This window comes from Pan paniscus, chromosome 3 (assembly GCF_029289425.2).
Source record: "Pan paniscus chromosome 3, NHGRI_mPanPan1-v2.0_pri, whole genome shotgun sequence".
NCBI lineage: Eukaryota > Metazoa > Chordata > Mammalia > Primates > Hominidae > Pan > Pan paniscus.
In genome coordinates, this window is record NC_073252.2 from 167,196,267 (window position 1) to 167,221,759 (window position 25,493).

Below are 25,493 nucleotides of genomic sequence, written 5' to 3' on the forward strand. Positions count from 1 at the left end.
TTTCTCAAGTGCGGAATGTGGACCACCAGCTGCAGAATTACTTACGGTGTGTGCCAAAAATGCATATTCCTGACCTCTGCTCCAGATATATTAAAACAAATACCTTTAGCTGTGAGGTGTAAGAATCTGTATTTTAGACAAACATTCTTCACGGTACCCACATTAAAATTCTAGAGTTAAGGCTGTATGGTTTAAAACAAACTGATCATTAATCAAAGGTGAATGAACAAAATGGTGAATGAACAAAAAAGTTTTCATGAAGAAGTTCTAGTTTTGATTAAAAATTGCTCTGTAACCTACTTTAACAAAAATAGCTGGCCACCTAACCAGAGTCTGAGTTATAGTCATTTTCCATTATAGGTTATCAATTGTATCACCGCCTCATTGGATTTAAAAGTTATCAACCAACAACACAGAGCACTGCATGGCATGCCTTTGCAGTGCCATCCACTGAATAATCTATTAAAAGCTATATTGCAAAATGTGACTCTTTCAAAGACAAAGAGCTAACTCATTTGGTAATCTAGAATCTGTCCTTATGTAAACAAAAGCATGAGAAAACAACAATTTTAGACTATTTAATTTTGACCTTTCCCAAACTAACTTTCAGTGATCTCCAAGTGTGATACCTCATTTTAGTAAGTCACTTTATAGCTACCTTATAAAATCATCTACTGTATTTACAGTAGAAGTAGTACTGAAGTTATCACAGGTTACAGAATTTATTGGCTGTTATAGAAAACTCCAGTAGAGAAATCCCTTACAGAGGGAAGAAGCAAGGAAAGCATTTATTCCCCTGAACAATTTATATATGTCTCTCCTCTGGGGAATATGGCATAGTTTATAATTCTCTTTTCATTTTGACTATCATTTAAACAAATCTTATACTCAATATTAATAACTATTATAATAGTCGCTAATGGCTTGCTGATTTGTAATGCATATTCTCTAGTACAATCTATATATTTGGATGTGATCAATTCTTCTGGTCTGAAGCAGGGTATAAACAAATATGCAGTATAAAAGAAAGGGCAGTCTTCTGGAATAACTGCTTATTCCAGGCCTATCCCTGCTGATGAATGGTGGCAATCAAAGCATTACTCTGACTGCCAGTCTTACAGTGATCAACTAAGCCACTAACTACTATCTGTATGGTTGCTTAAACATGTAATTCAGTTTACTGTCATTACATCTTAGTTTCTGCAAAAAGAGCCCTTTAAAGTACATTAAAGGAATGCCTTAGTATCATGATCCAGAGCATATTCCCAGAATTCTAGGGCTGTAAACACGTGGCTAAGGAACTGCTTGTGAGGTGGAGGGCGGGGTAGGGGCAAGAGGACAAGGGAGGACCTGGGCCACAAGAACAGCTCCACTTTTATGTCTTTAAGACATTGTATTCCTTTATTCAGAAAAAAGAGAGACTTTTTCTAGAAACCGGGGAAAAGATCCCACAGATTCGAAAACTAAGGACATCTGCTTAAGGACAAGAATGACTGGAATCTTACCTCCTTCACATCTGAGTTACTAAGAACTAGTTGTAATGCCTCAAACACACTGCGCTATCTCATGTTCATGACAGTTAATTTTGCTTTAAATGTTCTCTGTCTTATCCACCATGCGAACTTTTCCAGAAATCTTTCTTTGTTCTAGGACAGACTTAATCATTTCCTCTTTAGTGGTCCCACTATCCCACACTCATCTCTCCATTACAGGAATTATCATAATGCATTACAAGTGTTTTCACTTATTTGTTCCTTCTCAAACTGTGTGGTAGATAAGATTTACAACAACATCCTCAAGGTAAATACAAAAGTCTTCTAGAGAATTTCTTATACTACTCACCAAAGTAAACTGACAGCATAAAGATATATTAATGTACATCTTATTTAAGACAGATCTTTGGTGTACTGGTTAACAATCCTCACATTAGGTATCACAGATACATAAATGTCTAGATGTTATCAGAAGTACTCAAAGATTAAGATTAAGCACATGTGGCTGGGCATGGTGGCTCACGCCTGTAATTCCAGCACTTTTGAGAGGTCAAGGTGGGAGGATTGCTTGAGCCCAGGAGTTCCAGATCAGTCTGGGCAACATAACGAGACCTTGTCTCTACAAAAAATTTAAAAATTAGCCAGATATGGTGAAGCATGCCTGTAGTCCCAGCTATTCAGGAGGCTGAGGTGGGAAGATTGCTTGAGCCCAGAAGGTTGAGGCTGCAGTGAGCCATGATTGCACCACTGCACTCCATTCTGGGAGACAGAGCAAGACCCTGTCTCTAACATTAAAAAAAGATTAAGTGCATTCATGAATATACTTTAAATAAAATCACAGTAATAAGTGAAGCTGAAAAGCTAACAACTACTATATTAGAGTTTCCTGTATGTGCTATAGTAGCATGTCCTATAACTGTAATTTTCCAACCTGATGGCCAAGATGATGATGTCTGACATTACTTGGGATGGCAATTACTAGAAATGGAAATGCAGCCAAGGCCCCACTTGAAAGACTGTAATGAGTCACAGTTGAAAAGAACAAAGAGAAGCTCATTTCAGGCCAGGGTAACAGCAAGTGCAAACTCTACTGCAGGAAAGGGACTGGTGTATCAAGGGAAAATGTTAGAATGAGCTAGAGAAAAATGTTTTGAGGTCAGACAGAGAGGCAGTCAGTGCCATATGAAACCTTGTAGACCATGGTAAAGAGTCTGAATATTAGTTAAGCAGCAGAAAGCCACTGAAGTCTTAAGCATGGCTGTGATTTGACATAATTTATAATACTAAAAAAGACTTCTGGTTTCTATTTGGACAATGGATTTCACACAGGCAGCCACAGAATTAGGAAGAGAAGTTAGGAAACAATTGGTTGATATGACTAGTAGATTGATGAAATAGATGAATAATCTGTAGGAAAGAACTAGAGTAATAAAGTTGAGTATCATCAGCATATAAATTATATTTAAAGCCTTGGGGTCAGATTACTTGGGAAGCAAATGCAAATAGAGAAGGCCCAGGACATAGCCTTGAAATATCACATTTATCTTCTGGAGACTTCCAGCTGTGGCCATGAGAGAGTAATAATGGCCAGACTTAACTCCCACAGGGAACAACTAGAAAACTGGACAAAATACATGACATTGTGTTTAGATATTAAACAATAAGCAGCACAAGACTGTGATCCCTGTGAGAAGGGAAATGAATGAAGTAAACCCTACCACGAAACTGGCTTTCTGCCTGGAGAAAATATCTGGACTTTGGGTGCAGCCTTGCTAGACTGATGAGACAAAGATCAAAGTCCAGGGAGGTAGAACTAGAAAAGAGAGATTCATTAAAATAAAACAAAAAAAAACTTCAAAACTTTGCAAGGTAGTTTTCTTGAGTCTTTGATGAGCACAGGCCATGAATATGCAGAATGAAACTTCACAAAGCTAGGCCAAAACAACTGGGGAGTTGTAAGCTGAACAATGCTCAGAGCTCATGCAGGTAGGAGATGATCAAACTGACCGGGAGGGAGGTGTTTCCTCAAGATCACCTGTGATGTACAGTGGAGGCCCTAGAGGGTCATGCCTTGGAAATAAGTTAACTAGCTCTAGAATGAAGACAACTTTACACTTGTCCTAGCAAAGCTTAAAAACAAAGTTTAAAAGTGTAAAATAGATCCACAAGTAACTCGACTAACTTAAACCCAACACTCTTTACAGGAAGATAGTAATAACAAAAAAATCAGGGACCTAGGAATATAATATTCACAAGGTCCACCTTCAAATAAAGAATTATAAAACACACCCAGAAGTAGGAAAATATGATCCATAACCAGTAGAAAAATAAGTCAACAGAAAAAGATACAGAGATGATGGAACTCGCACATAAGGATATTAAGCCAGCTATTTTAATGGAGTATTAAAGGATAAACACGAACATAATGTGGAGAGAAATGAAAGATACAAAAACAACTTCTAAAGATAAAACACACAATATCGAAATAAAAGTTTCACTGAGTGGGATTAATAGTATATTATTGCAGAAAAAAGATAAGTAAACGTGAATACATGCTAATAGAATTTATCCACAATGAAGTACAGAGAGAAAAAAAGACTGAAAACAAAATGAACATAATCTTAGTGACCCATGGAATGGTATCAAAGAGTCTAACATATGTAACTGGAGTCACAGAAAAGGTAGTAGAGAGAGAGAAAAAATATTTAATTGAAATAATAGCCAAAACTTTTCCAAATTTAATGAAAAGTATAAACCTAAGGGTCCAAGAAGATCAATGAACCCCAAAGCAGGATAAACACACACACATTACAGACCCCATATACAGCATTGGTCCCATAAGATTATAATAAAGCTGAAAAATTCCTCTCACCACCTAATGGCATTGTAGTGTCATAGTTTAATGAATTACTCACGTTTGTGGTGATGCTGATATAAACAAACCTACCATACTGCTAGTCCTATAAAACCTTACTCCAAAAACCTTACTCCCCAAAACCCTTACCAAAGCATTTAATAATCAAAATGCTAGAAACCAGTGATAAAAAGGAAACTGTAAAAGAAGCCAGAGAGAAAGATACTCTATATACATGAAGATAAGAAAGCTCACATATTTCTTAGAAACAATGCAACCCAGAAGACAATATAATTCTATATCTAGTGAAAATATCCACTCAAAATGAAGGTGAAATAAAAACACTTTCATACAAACAAAATCTGAAAAAAAAAATCATCATCAACAGGGCTGTGTAAGAAGTGTTAATGGAAGTTCTTAAAGTGGAAGAAAAAGAATACCAGATAGAAACTTGAATTCTGCACAAAGGAACAAAAAATGTCAGAAATAGTAAACATGTAAATATAAAATACTTTCTCAATTTCTGACTGCTGTAAAAGATAAACGAATGTTTAAGCAAAAATAATAAAAATGTATTGTGGAATTTATAACATGTGGTAGAAAAAATACCCGACAACAATACCACGAAGGACAGGCAGGACGGGAATGGAAGTACAGTCATGCTTTGCTTAACAAAGATACATTACGAGAAAAGTGTTGTTAGGGAATTTTGTCATTGTGTGAACATCATAGAGTGTAATTACACAAACCTAGATGGTATTAGCCTACTACATATCTAGGATATGTGGTACAGCCTATTGTTCCTAGGCTACAAACCTGTATAGCATGTTACTACACTCAATATTATAGAAGATTGTAATACAATGGTAAATATTTGTCTATCTAAACACTAAGGTATAGTCAAAATACCATATAAAAGATTAAAAATGGTGCACCTGTATAGGTACTTACCATGAATGGAGCTTGTGGAACTGGAAGTTGCCCTGGGTAAGCCAGTGAGTGAGTGGTGAGTGAAATGTGAAGGCCTGGGACATTAGCGTACACTACTGTGGACTTTATAAACATTGTATACATAGACTACACTAAATGTATTTAAAAATTTTCTGTCTTCAATAAATTAACCTTATCTTACTGTAACCTTTTCACTTTATAAACTTGAAGACACAAACACACACGTTAGCCTATGCCTACAGAGGGTCAGGATCATCAATATCACTGTCTTCCACCTCCAATCTAGAAAGTCTTCAAGGGCAATAACACGAATGAAGCTGTCATCTCCTGTGATAACTATACACTATACACTGAAATACCTCCTGAAGGACCTGCCTGAGGCTGTTTTACAGTTCACTTTCTTTTAATAAGTAGAACACTCCAAAATAATGATAAAAAGTAAAGTATTAAAAATACACAAACCAGGCCTGCAGTCAATTATTATTGTTGTCAAGCATTAGGTACTGTACATAATTGTATGTCCTAAACTTTTATAGGACTAGCAGTGTGGTAGGTTTGTTTACATCAGCATCACCACAAACATGTGAGTAATGCACTACACTGTGACACTACGATGTCATTAGGTGGTGAGAGGAATTTTTCGCTCTATTATAATCTTATGGGACCACTGCTGTATATGGGGTCTGTAATTCACTGAAATGTCATTATGTGATGCATGACTGCCTATAGTTGTAAGGTTTTTATGACATATGTGAAGTGGTATAATATTATTTGAAGGGAGATTATGCTAAGCTAAAGATGTACCTTGAAAACAAACAGTAGAGATAAAATAAGGTGCTAAAAATACTAAATCCAAAGGAAGGAAGAATAAAAGTAAAAAGGGAACAAAAAAGTGATCAAATAGAAAACAAATAGCAAAATGGTAGGTTTAAACCCAATCATATGGTTGTGATATTAATAATTACATTAAATGTAAATTGTCTAATCAATTAAAAGAGATTGTTAGACTTGTTAAAAACAAGACTTGACTAACATGCTAACTGTAAGAAATCCACTTTAAATATAAAATGTTTGGTTAAGAGCAGTAAAGAATGTATATATACCATATAAAGATTAAGCACAAGAAAGCTGGAATGGCTATAATAAAACCAGAGAAAATGTTTCAGACAAGGTGATATGACCAGTGATAAAAGGATTCATTTCATGGTGACAAAGGGGTTGATTCATTAAGAAGACATATTGATTCTCAGTTTAAATGCAACTGAGTGGAAATTTCAACACTCCTTTTCAGTAATTGATAAGTAGAAAGAAAATCAGTAAGGATACTGAACAACATGATCAAACAAAAAGGATACTTCATAAACATAAACATATCAATTCATCCAGGAGACATAAGAATGCTAAATTTTTATTTGCCCCAAAACAGAACTTCAAAATACATAAAATAAAAACTGACATAACTGAAAGAAGAAATAGTTATCTATACAAGTTGATATGGTTTGGCTATGTCCCCACCCAAATCTCATCTGGAATTGTAATCCCCAAGAGTCAGTGAAGGGACCTGGTGGGAGGTGACTGGATCATGAGGGCAGATTTCCCCCATGCTATTCTTGTGATGGTGAGTGAGTTCTCATGAGATCTGACAATTTAAAAGTGTGTGGCACTTCCCCCTTCATGCCCACGCTCTCTCCCTCTCTCTGTCTCCTGCTGCCATGTAAGATATACCTTGCTTCCCCTTCACCTTCTGCCATGATGGTTAAGTTTCCTGAAGCCTCCCCAGCCATGCGGAACTGTAAGTCAATTAAATCTATTTTCTTCATAAATTACTCAGTCTCAGGTACTTCTTGAAAGCAGTGTGAAAATCGACTCTACACAAGCGTAGTTAAGAATTTCAATCTTCTCTCAGCAATTTATAGTTCAAATAGATTAAAAAATCAGTAAAGATGCAGAAGACTTGAACACTATCAACCAATTTGACTTAATAGACATTCATAGCATATTTCACAGTAGAAAAACACACATTATTTTTAAGAAATTTGTTAGAGTAGGATCCACCAGCAGTGGAGACAGAAGAGTGACTACTGAGTTCAGAGAAAAACTAGGAAAGTACAATATAAAGGGAGCCAACAGATAAAGTGAATTTAAAAGTACAGCACATATGAACTCTGTTGAAAGAAGAAAAGCTAAGAAAGGTGAAAGAGAAAATGGTGCAGAGAATTTGGCAACATACTGGTAACTGACTATCTGAACAGAGCCGCTTCAGTGGACGAGCAGGCTAAAAGCCATACTGGAATGTATTGGGAAGTGAACGTATGTGGAAACTGCAATGAGACTGCAACATAGTCAAGATGCTTGGTTGCAAAAGGGGATAGAGAAATGGGGTCGTAAGTAAAGAAGGATACTGTGCTCAAAAGAAGTTTGCTATTTTTGATGAGATTTATTAGAACATATATGTTGAGTAAATGATCCACTATAGAAAAAGTTGATGACACGGGTTAGAGTGGCAAAATTAATGGAGTCAGTTCCTTGAAGAGTGAGGAGGTAGGATCCAAAGCACAAGGGGAATTTCCTCAATCAAGAAAAAAATCCCACCAGTAATATAACTTAACATTTGCAAAAAAGAGCTTTAAACATGCTTATAAAAGGTTAAATTATCCCACCTTAGTAAACAGATTATATAAATATTTATAGAACGGGCAGGGATGGTTTTGTGTTCTTTTCCTAAATGGCTACAGACTGCTTTGATTTTCTAGTGTTTTGCTTGCCTCTTTTCCTCATACTCCTCTACATGAAATCTGCATTGCTGCTTCTAATTTGCTGTGGTTACTTCCAGAGTAAGTTCTTCTATAGAACTCTTAAGGTCATAAAAGAAAATCAAACAATCAAATGTATTATGCAAAGAATATTAACTTTATAGATGGCAATAGGTATTAAGAAGCTCTGAGCTAAAGATGGCTATACATCTTTACTACAAAAAAAGTACATGAATTGTATGATAGTCCTTATCTATAGGCCTTTCTCTCTAACTCTGAAGATCATAAATTGGTTTTGGTAGTTCACACCTTTCAAAAGACTGATATTAGATAAATGAGGAAATTTAATAATCTCTAAATTTAAGATAAGCATAAGAAAATACTCCACAAAATGAAAGTATACCCAGTTGGAAAATTAAATTGAAAATCAAAGTGACTATTTATTATTTATTTGAGACAGAGACTCACTCTGTCACCCAGGCTGGAGTGCAATATTGCAACCTTGGCTCACTGCAACCTCCACCTCCCGGGTTCAAGTGATTCTCTTGCCTCAGCCTCCCAAATAGCTGGGATTACAGGCCCACACGACCACGCCCAGCTAATTTTTGTATTTTTAGTAGAGATGGGGATTTGCCATGTTGGCCAGGCTGGTCTCGAGCTCCTGAGCTCAAGTGATCCGCCCACCCCAGCTTCCCAAAGCGCTGGGATTCTAGGTATGAGCCAGCATGCCTGGCCAAAATGACATATTTAAAAAATAGTTAAGGACTAAAGAATTCAGGCAGTTCATTCTTTTACAGGCTAAAATAAAAAAAAATGCCCAACCTCATTTGTAAAACACAGAAACATAAATGTATACAAATCAATACCATTACTCATTTGATAAATAGACAATTTTTAAGTAAATAATAATAGTGGGTGGTATTTAACACACAGAGAAATGGATGTACTTTCACGTACTATTGACAGCACTATAAACTATTTGGAAATCAGGCAGTATACAATATAACCTTTTGAATTCCACTTATAGAAATTTATTTTAGGGAAATAATTGTAGATACGTACAAAGATAAGAGGTGTGATTACAACAACAAAAATTACAGCGGAAACGCATGACAACAGAAAAAGATTTGTAAAAAGATTATGATAAGCAGCTCAATGAAATATGTGGTTATTTATGATGATATAAAGAGAATATGTGACAATGACAAAGTGCTATTTTCATCACAGTATTGTAATAATGGCATTTGCAATAATGTCATAATATATATTGAATAGAAAAGGTTATAAAGAGTATACATAAAATCTTATTTTGGTAAAAAGTTATGTATATGCAAAGGTTATATAAAGAGTAATATAACAAATGATTATTTCTTATTTTTACCTGCGTTTCAACATTTTCTGTAGAGACATTTTTTATAAGAAAAAATTGGTTACATATATTCAAAAATAGCAAGTGAGAAAAAGAGGTCTGAAAAACTTCTACCAGAAAGTGCATATGAATATCTATTAATGTTTTTATATACAAATTAGGCAATATAGCACCTCTGTCTATTTAAGATATATTGCTTAAACTTAGTGTGATACTAAAAATGGAAGTCAGGTTGGGTAGTGGGAAAGAGCAATAGTGCATGAGGGTATATAAAGGGACTTTTTGCTCAAGTAAAAGACTCTATAAAAAAAATCCTGAACAGGAAGCCAATGAAATAGTCTTTATCCTAGTTGTACTCTCAATTGCAATTTATTTGCTCAGAAGATGGAGGTTTTTGTTGGATGTGTGTTTGTGTCTGTGTTAAGAGATTAAAACTCAATATTATGGTTTATAAAAGAAAAACAATAATACATGCTATCGAATGGATAATATTTTCCATTTGAGGACCATACTTGCCTTTGGGTTGTTTGCATCAAACAGACCAGTTGAAAGTCCAATCAGCAAGGAATTCTTGTTTTTATTTTTTGGTGGTAAATGCGAGTGAGATCGAAATGCAAAGGATTCTTCTGGTGAACACTGAACTGATTGAACTTGAGGGACTAAGTTCAAGTGTTCAGAATGAACCACCTTATGGAAAAATGGTTCTGGTTGCACAGACTTATCTACATCACATTTAGAGTGCTGAGAATCATTGGTTCCAGGCTCTGTGGTAGAAAGGAGAGATTATGTGGTAAGTCTATACAGTACTTAAAGTTCTAAATGATATTGACAAGGCACAGTATGTAACACAAATTCTAGCAAAAAACCCACATATCAGGAAAATAAAATCAAAATATGTGTGTCAATATATTACCTTCTGAATAATCTTTAATAGGATACAATGTTTTATCTTCAGAGAGTTGATTTAATTTGTTATGTACTTTCATTATATTGAAAGTTCTACAATACAGACACAAGGCTGGGCATGGTGGCTAATGCCTGTAATCCCAGCCCCTCAGGAGGCCAAGGTGGGAGGATTGCTTGAGGCCAGGAGTTTGAAATCAGCCTGAGCAACTAAGTGAGACTCTCTCTCCACAAAAAATAAAATAAAATTAGCCAAGGTGGAGGATTGCTTGAGGCCAGGAGTTTGAAACCAGCCTGAGCAACTAAGTGAGACTACGTCTCCACAAAAAATAAAATTAGCTGGGTGTAGTAGCGCATGCCTATAGTCCCAGCTACTCTGGAGGATGAGGTGAGGGTTGTTTGAGCCCAGGAGTTCAAGGCTGCAGTGAGTTATAATCACACCACTGCACTCCAGCCTGGGCAACAGAGTGAGACCCTGTCTCTCAAGAAAAACAAACAAAATGAAAAAAACAAAAGACATAAATCCAAAGAAAGGTGAAAAAATACACTATTTAGATACATATTTAGTTCCAGTTTATCTTTGTTCCTATAGGTTAGATGAAAAAAATTATTTTTTCTTTTCTTTTTAAGAAATAGGTCTTGGTCTATTGCCCAGGCTGGAGTGCAGTCTTGGCCTCAAGCAATCCTCTCACCTCAGTCTCCTGAGTGGATGGGACTACAGGCATGCCACCATGCCTGGCTAATTTAAAAAATTTTTTGTAGAGATGGAGTAGCGCTATGTTGTCCAGGCTGGTCTCAAACTTCTGGCCTCAAGTGATCCTCCCACCTCAGCCTCCCAAAGTGCTGGGATTACAGGTGTAAGCCATTACACCCAGCCTACCTTTCTTACATTTTAACTAATACTATTTTAAAAAGAAAACAATTTATTTAATGTCCTTAGTACACTGGCTTAGCTTCGGCAAGTAATTCTTTTCATTTTTAATATTCAATAAAAATAACTGACCAAAAACTTTCACTGCCATGTTGCCATACAATCCAGGCTTATTAATGTAGTCCAGTGTGCTATGCCTATTATATTTTTTAAATGATTGAGATGACTGATAAGGAATGCTTTCTTATTTATATATTACCCAAATAAAACAGGTTGATGTTAATAATCATTAACATCTTCCAGAAAGTAATTAGACTAATGCAATGATGCTTACCTATATGAATGTCACTAAGTTGGTCCACAGTACTCGAGACTCCATCTTCAGAAACTTCATTTTCCTGAATGGTGATCCTATCTGCCGACCTGCCACAGATGGGTACACCAATTAAAAACACACACACTCAGTTTACCAGAAATAAAAGTGCTCTAAAATACAGGAAATGGAACACAAGTTCACTAGCATTCTTTGATCCCTCTTCCAAGTATTTTTCTCACTTTCATATATACTTTCTCACATAAGTACAATGTATTTTTCACCCTGTTCAAATCCTCACCAAATAGTAATCATTCACAGCAACCAGGCTCACCATGTTTTATAACAATGGTTCTCAAAGTACAGTCCCCAAACAACGGCATAGTAAAGAAACTGGTTAGAAATACAAATTCTCAGCCTCACCCTTGACCTGTGAATCAGAAACTTTGGGGGATAACGCCCAGCAATTAGTTAGGAAAAGTCCTGAAGTCATTCTAATACATGCTAATGTTTGAGAACCACTACTTTAAAGAATGGGAATGCCCCTTAAGAGTGGAGAATATAAAACAATTACAATATATTAATACCATGGAATATCATGCAGCTGTTAAAAAATGAAGCAGAGATCTATATAAACTGATTAGAATAGGCAAGATATACTGTTAAGTAAACAAAGTGATTCACAGACCAATTTGTATTAAATGGTGTTAGGTTTTGAAAAAATGGTTTGTAGCACAGAAAAATAGAATAAGATTCACGAAAATATTTTAACCCTCAAAGGGAGGGGATTAAGATTGAGGAAAAAAAAGTAAAAAAGAACTCACAATTTTTATCTCTATATGCCTGGGAATTAAATTCATGCATTTTTTTTAACAAAAATTTAAAGACTGGAAGAATATATTCCAAAAGTACCAGTAATTTATCTCTGGGAGTTAGCTTATAGGTAAGTTTTTATTTTCTAAATACTTTTAAATCGGTTTCAAATTTTATTTTATCTTTTAAATTTATTTATTTATTTTGAGACGGAGTCTCGCTCTGTCGCCCAGGCTGGAGTGCAGTGGCACGATCTCGGCTCACTGCAACCTCTGCCTCCTGGGTTCACTCCATTCTCCTGCCTCAGCCTCCCGAGTAGCTGGGAATACAGGTGCCCGCCACCATGCCCGGCTAATTTTTTGTATTTTTAGTAGAGACAGAGTTTCACCGTGTTAGCCAGGATGGTCTCGATCTCCTGACCTTGAGATCCACCCGCCTTGGCCTCCCAAAGTGCTGGGATTACAGGCATGAGCCACCGCGCCCGGCCTGTTTCAAATTTTAAATAATTTTCTACTTTCTCATTTTCAGATTTTCAACCATTTTCTGCTTTTATTTTATTTTATTTTATTTTATTTATTTTTGAGAGAGTCTCACTCTGCCACCCAGGCTGGAGTGCAGTGGCACAATCTTGGCTCACTGCCGCCTCCTCCTCCCAGGTTCAAGCAATTCCTATGACTTAGCCTCCCAAGTAGCTAGGGTGACAGGCACATGCCACTGCACCCAGCTAATTTTTGTATTTTTCAGTAGAGACGGGGTTTTGCCATGTTGGCCAGGTTAGTCTCAAACTCCTGACCTCAGGTGATCCACCCGCCTCAGCCTCCCAAAGTGCTGGGATTACAGGCATAAGCCACCATGTCCAGCCTCTGTTTTTTATTTTTTAAGCTTATATATATATTTATTTTAAGAGACAGGGTCTTGCTCTGTTGCCCAGTCTGGAGTGCAGTGGCATAATCATGGCTCACCTCACTGCAGCCTTGATCTCCTGTGCTCATGTGATCCTCCCACCTCAGTCTCCCAAGTAGCTGGGATTACAGGCACATGCAACCATGCCTGGCTTTTTTTTTTTTTTCTGTAGAGGTGGGGTCTTGCTATGTTGCCCAGGCTGGTATCAAACTCCTGGCCTCAAATAACTCTCCCACCTTGGCTTCCCAAAGTGCTGGGATTACAGGCATGAGCCACTTTCCCCAGTCAAGCAACATATTTATTCATTCAAAATATAATGCCCCTTGGTTCCTCAAAAAGGTAAACTGAACTACCATATGATGCCACAATTCCACTCCAAGGTATATACCCAAAGGAACTGAAAGCAAAGACTCAAACAGATACTGTGTGTCAATGTTCTTTGCAGCACTCTTCCAATAGCCAGATGGTGGAAACAACCTACGTGCCCATCAACTGATGAATTATAAAAATATATGGGATATATATATATATATAATGGAATATTATTCAGCCATAAAAAGAAATGAAGAAGTGGCATATCCTACAACATGGATGAAAAACTAAAAACTGTGTGTTAAGTAAAAGAAGCCAGAAACAAAAGGCTATATACTATATGATTCTGTAAGAAATATCCAGTATTGCTAAATCCACAGAGACAGAAAGCAGATTAGTGGCTGCCAGAGGTTGGTGGGGAGGGAAAAAACGGGGGATGATTGCTTAACAGATAGAGAGGTGGGTGATGAAAATGTTCTGGAACTATATAGTGGTGATGGTTGTACACCACTGTGAATTTCTAAATGTAATTGACTTGTACAATTTTAAATGGTGAATTTTATGTTATGTGAATTTTATTCCAATAAAAAAGTTAAGTTCCTTTCAGGACTCCTAACTACTCGAATTCCAGTTGCCTTTCCTATTAGTTTGGTGTACACCTTATGAGATTTTTCCTTTAAATTTACATGCTAATCTAATCTATGGAGATGGTTTTTTCATTCAATATTATTTTATTCCATTAATCAATGTTTTAGACATCTTTCCATATTAATAAAGAGTCCCATTTATTCTTTTAGGTGCTGTATTATATTCCATTAATGCTTTAGAGTTGACCCTTGAACAACATGGGTCTGAACTTCATGCATCTACTTAGATGCAATTTTTTTTTCAACCAAATGTGGATTGAAAATACTGTATTCGTGGGATGCAAACCCGTGTACACAGAGGGCTGGCTTTTCATATATATGGATTCCACAGAACCCACTGTGGGACTTGAGTATATGTAGATTTTGGTATATGAAGGATACTGGAACCAATCCCTCAAATATACTAAAGGATGGCTGTATACAGAAACACAGCAGTATTTTTAGCTATCTCCTTATTAATGCTTATTTAGACTGTTTCAAATTATTGGCTGTGACTCTCCTGGAATGAATATTCCTGCATTTGCTTCTTTGTGCTCATGTATGAAGGATCTGAAGAGTAGATACCAAAAGTAAAAGAGGTATATTATAGGATGTGCACATTTAAAACGTTAAAAAAACTGTCAAATGGATCTCTAAACTGGCTCTACCATTTCATATATGTATTTGCAGTCCACCAAAGAACCATAGTCCCAATCCCTCACATACATTTGATATATCATTTCTCTTCCCCATTGCTTCATGTTATTTTATGGAAAAACAATCAGTGGAAAATACATCTTTTCCACTGATGTGGAAAAGGACTCTTGCCCTGCCTTTTACTCACTCTTCTTTGAGGAGGAGTAAGTAACTGACTAGCAGTGACATTCACAGGACCCTAGTTCTCCACTAAGTTAGTCTCTCAAACACTTACCATCTGTCATTTTATTGATGCCCTATAACTCCTAAAGTATCATACTGTTGTATTTACTATCTGGGTTTCTTCCTTCATGAATAGCCTATTCATCACCTTTCCCCATTTTTCCCTTGGACTTCTGTCTTTTTCTTATTAATTTATACACGTTCTTTATAAATTCTGGATATTAATTTTTATGTTAGGCTGCTTCCTTTAAAAATTTTTATTTAGGTCTTTAATCAATCTGGTATTGTTTTGTTGAATGATTTCAGAAATGGAAATGATTATTTTATTTCTTCCAAATTGTGATTTATTTGTCCCAAAAGCAGGTATTAAATAGGTTATCTTTTTATGTTGATTAGAAATCTTTACCATTTATTAAATTTCCATACACACATATCAAACACCGGTTTTCTATTATTCCTATAATATGTAAAAATGATTTAAAAAATAGAAAACACTCTCTCTGCCTTTAAGAAGCTTTTTTTGTTTTTCTTTTTTTTTTTTTTCTTGACAGAGTCTCACTCTGTCACCTAGGCTGGAGTACAGTGGCGCAATCTTGGCTCACCGCAACCTCTACCATTGGTTCAAGTGATTCTCATGCCTCAGCCACACAGGTAGCTGGAATGACAGGCGTGCACACAACCACACCTGGCTAATTTATTTGTATTTTTAGTAGGAACAAGGTTTCGCCATGTTGGCCACACTGGTCTCGAACTCCTGGCCTCAAGAGATCTGCCTACCTCAGCCTCTCAAAGTGCTGGGATTACAGGTGTAAGCCACTGGGCACATACTGCTAAGCAAAAGGGGCCAATCTAAAGACTTCATACTATATAACTAGATGACATTCTGGAAAAGGCAAAACTATGGAGACAATAAAAAGGTCAGTGGCTGCCAGGGATTGTGGGGTGCAAAGAAGACAGGATAAACAGGTGAAGCACGGAGGATTGTACAGTATCATAGGAATAATAGTGTAATGTGAATCCATGTCATTACACATTTGTCAAAACTTGTAGAATGTACCAAATAGTGAACCCTAATGTAAACTATAAACTTTAAGTTAATAGTAATGTGTCAATATTGGCTCATCAGTTGTAACAAATAAAATACATTAATGCAAGATGTTAAAAATATCACTTGCCAGGAATAAGAAAAAAAAAATTGTTGGGGGTGGGGAGTGAGAGGTATCTAGTAAGTCTATAATTTTTGCTCATTTTTTTGTAAACTAAAATTGCTTACAGAAATCTATTAGTTAAAAAAAACCAATAAAGCCAATACAGCAAAAGACTAAAAAGAATATACAAATAAAATAAAAATGACAACAAAATTCAACTATTATATCATATCAAAGATATAGCATACTTCTGTAAATTAACTAGATATTTAAATACAAAAATTTCAGATTGAATCATGAACGATATCAGAAACATAATAAAATAATTCAGAAAAGCTGAAAACAGAAGGATGAGCCAATGCAGATTGGGCAAATATAAATAAAAAGATAAAACTTAGTCAAAAATATTAAGCAAGACTAAAACAATGATATTTTATAATGCTATAATGTGTAATTTACCACAAGAGTATTATACTTGTGAATATCTATGCACCAAATAACTTAGGATCAACATTCATTAGATAAAAATCACTTGAAATATAAAATGAAATAAATGGAAACACATTAGTAGGAAGAAGCCTTCACTCATTTCAATGAAGTGAATAAAAATTGTTAAGTATATGGAAAACCTAAATAAAAAACCTGATAACCGATACATAACAATGCCAAAATATTTTATAATTTATTAATTAAAAGTATGTACTAGCTTACTGTAGACAGACCAATAGAATAGGAAAAAATGTATACAAACAGACTCAAATCTATAAACCATGATAAATTCCACAGATTTACATGTAAAAAAATCAAATATTTAAATGTATAAAGCATCAAATAAAAGTCCTAGAATGCTGGCCAGGCACAGTCTCATGCCAGTAATCCCAGCTCTTTGGGAGGCCAAGGCGGGAGGATTGTTTCAGGCCAGGAGTTTGAGATCAACCTGGGCACCAAAATTAGACTCCGTCTCTACCAAAATAAAAAAAAAAGAAAGAAAAAAAAATACTAGAAAAACTGAAAAAAAATTTGGTAATCTTAGAAAGAACAAGGCTGTTCTGAGTAACTATCAAAGCTCAGATAAATATGATAACAATAAAAGATAAACAAAAATAAACTATATACTTCAGCATGGCAAAACCACACACACGCACACACAAAACATAAATGACCAGCAGAGAAAAAATAGTTGCAATTCATGTAACCACCAGGGCAAATATCTCTCACTTTTAAGAGTTTTTACTAATTTATAAAAGACCAACGACTAAATTAAAAAAAAGGGGGGACCAAAGATATAAAGAGAAAATTCACAGACAAGGAAGTTCAAATGAAACTTACATTTGAAAAGATGTGCTTACCTTTACCTATCATAAGAGCTAGACTAACAGCCCAAACAGATATACTATTTTTTACCTTGTTAGATTGGAAAAACTCAAAAAGTTTGATGAGAAAAGTTTAGCAAGGCTGTGGAGAAAATGGGGTTCAGACATTCTTTCTGAAAGTGTAAACCAGTACAACCTCCAGGAGAACAATAACCAAATTACAAATGCAACTTATAAAAATGCAGTTGACCAAGCAATTATACTTATTACAGATATATACACACACGAAAGTCACTTTATATAAAAAGTTATTCATTGCAGCATCATTTGTAATGTCAATCAATGTCCAGCAGGTAGGAAACTTGTTGAGTTGTGGTATTCTACATAATGGAATACTAACTAGCTATAAAATAAGAAAAAAAGAAAGCCCTTTATGTATTATTATTTTAAAAATTTCCCAGATTTATTATTAACCAAAAATAAACAAAGTGGAAAAATCTGTGTACACTATACTAACAAATGTAGTTAACTGTAAGGAGGAAGACAATATATTTATTTTTGCTTAAGCATATACTAGAAATACATGAAAGAAGACAAGAGTGGATGGGGACAGATGTAAGCAAGACTTTTTACTGCATATCATCATACTTTAATTAATTAATTAATTTATTTATTTGAGTTGGAGAGTCTGTTGCCCAGGCTGGCATGCAGTGGTGCCACCTCAGCTCACTGCAACCTCCACCTCCCAGGTTCAAGTGATTCTCCTGCCTCAGCCTCCTGAGTAGCTGGGATTACAGGCACCCGCCGCCATGCCTGGCTAATTTTTGTAGAGATGGGGTTTTGCCATGTTGGCCAGGTTGGTCTCGAGCTCCTGTCCTCAGGTGATCCGTCCTCCTCGGCCTCCCGAAGTACTGGGAATACAGGTGTGAACCACCGTGCCTGGCCCACTTTATTTTTTGTGAGACAGTCTTGCTCTGTAGCCCAGGCTGGAGTGCAGTGGCATTATCTTGGCTCACTGCAACCTCTGCCTCCTGGATTCAAGCAATTCTTGTGCCTCAGTCTCTCAAGCAGCTGGGACTATAGGCACGTGCCACCATGCCTGGCTAATTTTTGTATTTTTAGTAGAGACAGAGTTTTGCCATGTTGGCCAGGCTGGTCTTGAACTCCTGCCCTCAAGTGATCTGCCCGCCTCAGTCTCCCAAATTGCTGGGATTACAGGTGTGAGCCACTGTGCCCGGCCTCTTCAAATATTTTATATACTTGTTTATTTCTGAACCATATGAATATCTATTAAAATTAAATTCCTTTTATAAGGTATTACAATATTAGGATATTATGTTGCAATATTAGCTTATTATAGTATTTTCTTAAAAGTTATTACAAAAGGGACCTGGGTTTTAAAATGTCAGGAAAAGATGTACATACTGAGTTTCCTTTGTTTCTTTTTCCTCACTAATCCACACATCAGTAATAGTGCACGGCAAGCTCTCATCTTTGTTTGTTCCACTTGGCTCTTGTAGAATTTCTGTTTCCAAATCATCAGGTTCTGCAAAGGATAAACGTAACGAGAGACATCTCAAAGCAAAATTTGTCAAGAGAATATTGAATAAACTTGCTATAAATTATTGCTACCTAGTTTTAGGGTAATATATTCATTAAAACAGAAAAATTAAGTATTCTCTCTATAGGGTTTAACTCTTATTATGAAGTCTTTAGTTCAGTTATTTCTGAAACGACAGACTACTTCTTTTGCCTTTTACTGTAATAAAAATGCTCAAAGGTAATATGGCATACTCTATATTTTTCACCATTATGTAAAATTTTCTCTTCAATTAAAATTTTAGTAATATGTAAATTCATTTAGGGAAGGTATAAAACCAGTTTAAAGAATAAAGACATTTGTGGTTAGAAATATGGAAGAATAGACTGTGATATTACTGATCAGTGACTAAAATAAAATTTCAATCTTCAAAATCTATCTTTTAATAGTCAAAAAAGAAAAACTATTACCAGGACTTTCACAATGATATTGAGAACATAATTGAATGGCACTAAAAATCTATTTTCTTAGACCCTCAAATAGTTTTTTTTTTTTTTTTTTTTTTGAGACAGGGTTTCACTCCCATCGCCCAGGCTGGAGTGCAGTGGTTTGCTCTTGGCTCACTCACCACAACCTACACCTCCCGGGCTCAAGTGATCCTCCTGCCTCAGCCTCCTGAGTAGCTGGAACTATAGGCACACACTACCACACCAGGCTAATTTTTGTATTTTTAGTAGAGATGGGGCTTCACCATGTTGGCCAGGCTGGTCTGAAACTCCTGACCTCAAGTGATCCACCTGCCTCAGCCTCTCAAAGTGCTGGGATTACAGGCGTGAGCCACCACACCTGGCCTGACCCTCAATTAACATCAAGATGTTACCTCTGTTTTCTGGCAGTGGCTCATTTTTCACCTGGCTAATATTTTCCAAAAGTGAACAGCGATGAGGAGAGTATTTGTTAACTTCTCTTTTTCCTTTCCAATTAAGATTATCAATAATATCCTGTTTAAGCCAACACTATCCCTCTTACTTCCCCTGGAATACAGACATACTTCTCCATTTTTAAAGCTTCCAATTATCTGTCTTATTTGGAAAGACAACTGATATTGTACTAATCTTTAAGTTTTTATCTTTTATTCAAATGATTATTTTGGTCATTCATTCAAGGTAAGCACTTGGGGGCAAAATCCTTTTTTATTTTTTAATGAATAATTCTGTTTCCTAGTACTTTAAGCTGTATCATTATCAACTTATTCTATAAACTTGATTTATGACTGCATTACCTGCAAAGCCTAGAATATTTATTCTCTGGTCTATCAACTCCTGCACTAGGCTATACAGCTTCCATAGTATGCCTAACACTATTTTCTTTTCTTTTTTAAAGAAAAGGCATAAGATACTGTTTTAGTTCAGGCTACTATAACACAGTATCATAGACTGGGTGGTGTAAACAATAGAAACTTATTTCTCAGAGTTCTGGAGGCTGAAGGATCCAATGTCAGGGTGCCAGCATGGTTGGTTCTAGAGGGCCCTCTTCCTGTTTTGCAGATAACCTTTTCCTCCTTGTATCCGTATGTGGTAGAAAGCAGAAAGCTCTCTGGCCTATTCTTATAAGGGCACCAATCCCATTAATGAGGGCGCCACTCTCATAACCTAATTACTTTGCAAAGACTCCACTTCCAATACCATTACATCAGGGATTAGATTTCAACATATGATTTTTTTGGGGGGTAGGGAGGGGAACAAACTTTTGTTCCATAATGATACTAGTAACTATGTTCTAATGAATAAGATTATTTAAGTTACTGTGGTGAATTAAGGACGGTCACATTTTGCAGGGTTTCTGGTTTTCCTCTCAACTAGAGGGAGCTCTGTTTCTCCTCCTCTTTAATTTCAGCTGGCATGGTGATTCCCTTGAGTAATGGAAGACAGTGAAAGTGATGCTATGCCAGTTCCAGGCTGAGCCTTTAAGAGAACTGGGAACTTCTATTTGATATCTGGAAGCCCAAGCCATCATGAAAATAGTTTATTCTTAAAGACCACATTGCAATGCCATGAGACTAAAATGAAGGAGAGGGACCCGGATAAGCCCTGCCAATATGCCAGGCATGGGAGTGACGTCATTTTGCGTCTTCCAAAAAAGCCCAGCTGATGGCTGAATACCACTGAGCAATACCAGTTGATGCTACATGGAGCAGAAGAACCTCCAAATTCCTGACTCAAAAAATTGTAAGATAACATAAAATAAAAATAAAAATTGTTTTTTATTTTGGAGACAAGTTCTCACTCTGTCACCCAGGCTGGCATGCTCATGGCTCACTGCAGCCTCAAACTCTTGGGCTCAAGTGATTCTCCCACCTCAGCCTCCCTAGCAGCTGGGATTACAGGCATGCACCACCACATGTGGCTAATTTTCATATTTTCAGTAGAGAAGGGGTATTGCCATGTTGCCCAGGCTGGTCTTGAACTCCTGGGCTCAAGCGATATGCCAGCCTTGGCTTCCCAAAGTGCCGGGATTACAGGTGTGAGCCACTGAGCCTGGCCTAAAATTGTTATTTTAAGCTACTAAGTTTTAGGAGTAATTTGTTTTGCAGCAATAGATAATTGAAGCAGAATTACATATCCGGAAGCAAGGAGCTGATGTAAAAGCCTATGTGCACTGGCTTTGGGACTGCGGAGCAGGCAGAAATTGGAAGGGCTTCAATGACATTGTTGGTGAGAGACTGGCAAGTGAAAAACAGTTACTGGAGGCTGAAGAAAAGGGGATTCTTGCTCTACGGTGGCTGAAAATTTGGTAACTGCAATAATGTGGAAGATAGTAACTGTACTTTATGGATCCAGTGGTCTAGCTAAGGAATTATCAAAGCAGAACAAAGTGACAGCTGCTTCTAATAACTTCTGATAAAGAACAAGAAACTAGAGATTAATTGAAGAAAAAAGTTTAGCTTATGAGCAGAATTTAGAAGAGATACAGAGAGCCCAGGATGATTCCTTCTAGGTAACAAATGCTTCTCAAAGGAAGACATGGCCTCAAGACAAAGACTAAATTTAGGACAGTAGGGTGTGGCCTCAGGGCAAAGATGAAGTCAAGGTTGTGCACATAAGATCTGTTACAGCACAGAAAGATTTAAAGGCATGTCTTGCAGACCCTCTTTGATAGAGAAAGAATTTCTAAGAACTCAACAGCACTGTCTTACAGTATCCTTATAGATAACTGAAGGTAGAGAAGAGTCTGTCTCAGAAACATGAGTGGCTTTTGTTAACCACAGTGAGTATCAATAATATTCAAATAAACCCACAAAATTATTTAGAAATTCTGCTTTTGGAAGCACTGTGTAAGCTCAGACTGAAGGGGACAAACATAGTGCAAAAGAGAAGAGCCCTTGAGCACACCAAGCTTTGGTGCAAGGAAGCAGGCTGACAATGCTATTCCTGGTTGGATTTTAGAATTTCTAGGGACCAATGACTGCTATCTGCTTCCCATCTTCCTTGTTTTCGAAAAGGTGTCCCAAAGGTTGTTTCACCATTGTATTTTGCACATATGGAAAACAAATAACTAATTTTTTTTTTACTCATAGGTCTTCAGATTGAGAATAACTGTACTCAAAGACCTGTAGATGAGAAAACCCATCTGCACTGAGGCCTGACTTTGTTATCATATTAAACTCTGAGCTAATGTCATAATGAGATGAGGCTTTCAGAAGGTGTGAGTGTATTTTGCATATGGGAGGAAAGAAGATAATTTTTGGTCAGAGGGCAGACTATGGCAGATTTAGGACAGATGCAAACTCTTTGACGCCCTTCCCATTGAGAGGTGGGTTCTGTTTGCCCTCCCTTTGAATCCAGGTTGGGCTGTGACTGCTTTGACTAATAGAGTATGGCAGAAGTGATACTGTGCTAGTTCTGAGATCAGCTTTTAAGAGTACAAGCTGCTTTCACCTTAGCATCTGTGAGCCCCGGGCCATCACATAAGAAGTCAGACTATCCTGCCAGAAAGAGTACATAGAATAGCCCTGAAACCACATAAAGAGGGAGAGGGGCCCAGCTAAGCTGTACTTGCCAAGATAGCAGTGAAGCTTTTTGGGACCCTTCAGACCAGCCTAGCTGCCAGCTGACCAACACTTACTGATCTCTGAGATAAAGGCACACGAATTAGGAAAAATCACATTAGACAAGTCTTGACTCAATTCCTGGCACATAAAATCATGATATGAAACGGTTGGTGTTTCAACACTAAGTTTTGGGGTGACTTGTTAGGCAGTCATAAAAAAAAGACCAATAGCTAAAAATATAAAAATACTGAACCTAATTTGAGATAATTACCCAAACATATACAAATTTTGATAATCTGTTTATAAAGCTTGTGAAATTTAAGTTTTTACTAAATCAAATATAGCTCATTTTGACTCATTAGAACATACCTTCTAAATTTCCTTCCAGTTTCAATGACATCTGTGGAGATGCCTCACTGAACTCGGGACTTTTCGTCTCAACAGGAGAATCAACAATAGCTGATGGGTTTATTTCATGTGAAATACACTGTACTTTTTTTTCTCCAGTAATTAAGGGTTTGTACTTTTCCCCTTCGGGAAAAATCTCTGTGAAAACAAAAAATAAAAAATCATGCTAGTTCTCAAAATGACGAATTTTATCTGTAATGGCATTGGGGGCAAAGTTCAAGAAGCTGCATTACTGCAACAGGCAATTACTAGTTAAGCTCTGTTACATATTAGAAGTTAATAAGTGACTACAGTATATGAAAGTCAAATTTCATTTCAATTGTACATAATAATTTCTATGGGGGTCAAAATGGTTTACCTTCTTTCTGCTTTTGGTAAAATTAATATGTGTATTAGAATACTATTTTTTAAATTATTAACTAGTTGATTCTGTTTATATGAAGTAACTCCTAGTTACTTCTAATTGCTCTGAAATTCTCCACACTTTTAATTGGTGTCAGGAGAGAGGAGGTTTACCTCAGAACATCCTGAGACAGGTTCAAAAAAGAATAAAAAGAAAAAAAAACTACCTCAGAATAGCTTAATGCAGTTATTTACCACCCTCTCACTCCTATTAATCCGTTGAAGATTTTACTTTCCAGGTTACAAGCTCCCCAACACTAACTCTGTCATAACTAATTTAGGTGATTTCTATATTTGTATCAATAATCCTTCCAATAGGTAGGCCTCTTGGTTTGTTGCACTTCACTCTACCTCAGTCTTCATCCTATCTCCAGCACTCCAATGGTCATATCTTAGAGAACTTGTCATTAATTATAGCCTCTTTAAATTTCCAGTGTTAAGTATTCCACCCTCTAATCTCTAACACTCATTTTCCACTTCTCCGCCTCTACAACTCCAACTCTAAAAAAATTTTACCCTGAAAGTACCTACAATGCACTGATTCTGCTACATTTTCTGTCATCTCCATTAAAATTCACAGAAATTCCATAATATAGTCATTCTCTTGTGCATCCTCAACTTATTGTATTCAAGTGGCAAAACCCCAATTTTGCATAAATTCAATTCTCTGCCTACTATATCTGCATACACAGGGTTAAAATGGTTGAAGAAAAACAGAAATCCTTGCTCATTGGTCTCAATTTAAATTCATTGTTTCTAAAGCCAAGTAGGCCCTTTGTGTTGGCTGCAGTCCTTTTATAACACTGGGTTAGCAGGAACTGTCCTTAGCTCAGTTAATTTCCAGAGCAAAAAAGTTGTTCATCAAGTATTTATAAGTTGTTTTACTCTTTACTTCTTTCTAGTCAACAGAGAACAAAACTATAGTGTTGCAAATGTTTCAGAATCATTTCCCTGCACTGTACTTCAACAAACTGCTTGCCAAAACAAACTGACTGTAGCAGAGATCACATCTGTGTTTTTCCTCCTTCAGCCCTACCATTCTGCAATAAAATCATGTCTACTAACACCAGGAATCAGGATACCATATCACATTATTATTATTGTTAAAGATTGCTTTAGTGGGTTCTAACAGAAGAATACGAAATAATCAAAATATAGGAGAAAAATCTATTTCTTGTCACTGATGATAAATCTGCACATTTGGAACATCTAAGATCTCAAGGAAGAAAGCTTAATAGATTTAGTAAAAATAATCAGTACAGCGTCCAGATATAAAATTTTCTATCTATATATAGAAAGAAATAGGGGAAGGAAGAGGAGGAGGTTAGGATATCTTTTTTTTTTTTTTTTTTTTTGTTAGAGACCTGAGTTTTGCTCTGTCACCCAGCGCAGTGGCGTGATCTCAGCTCACTGCAACCTCCACCTCCCGGGTTCAAGCAATTCTCTTGCCTCAGCCTCCCTAGTAGCTGGGATTACAGGCGCACGGCACTATGCCTGGCTAATTTTTTATATTTTTAGTAGAGACAGCGTTTCGCCATGTTGGCTAGACTGGCCTCAAACTCCTGACCTGAAATGACCTGCCTCAGCCTCC

The 25,493-nt window shown here is 36.5% G+C and overlaps 1 protein-coding gene across 12 annotated transcripts in view; it reads right to left on the reverse strand.

Moving 5' to 3' along the window:
• Window positions 1-25,493, reverse strand: part of NEK1 (NIMA related kinase 1) — a 214,055-nt gene that overhangs the window by 21,370 nt on the left and 167,192 nt on the right. For 8 of the 12 annotated variants that reach the window (XM_057302209.2, XM_055111995.2, XM_063603985.1 and 5 more), the window contains 4 exons: window positions 23,462-23,638; window positions 18,927-19,047; window positions 11,529-11,617; window positions 9,937-10,184 (listed from right to left, as the gene is read on the reverse strand). In XM_057302209.2, coding sequence (XP_057158192.2) covers window positions 9,937-10,184; window positions 11,529-11,617; window positions 18,927-19,047; window positions 23,462-23,638 — 635 coding nt within the window. The remainder of the gene's footprint in view (window positions 1-9,936; window positions 10,185-11,528; window positions 11,618-18,926; window positions 19,048-23,461; window positions 23,639-25,493) is intronic. The other 4 variants (XM_063603986.1, XM_063603987.1, XM_063603984.1 and 1 more) reach the window with 1 other exon arrangement.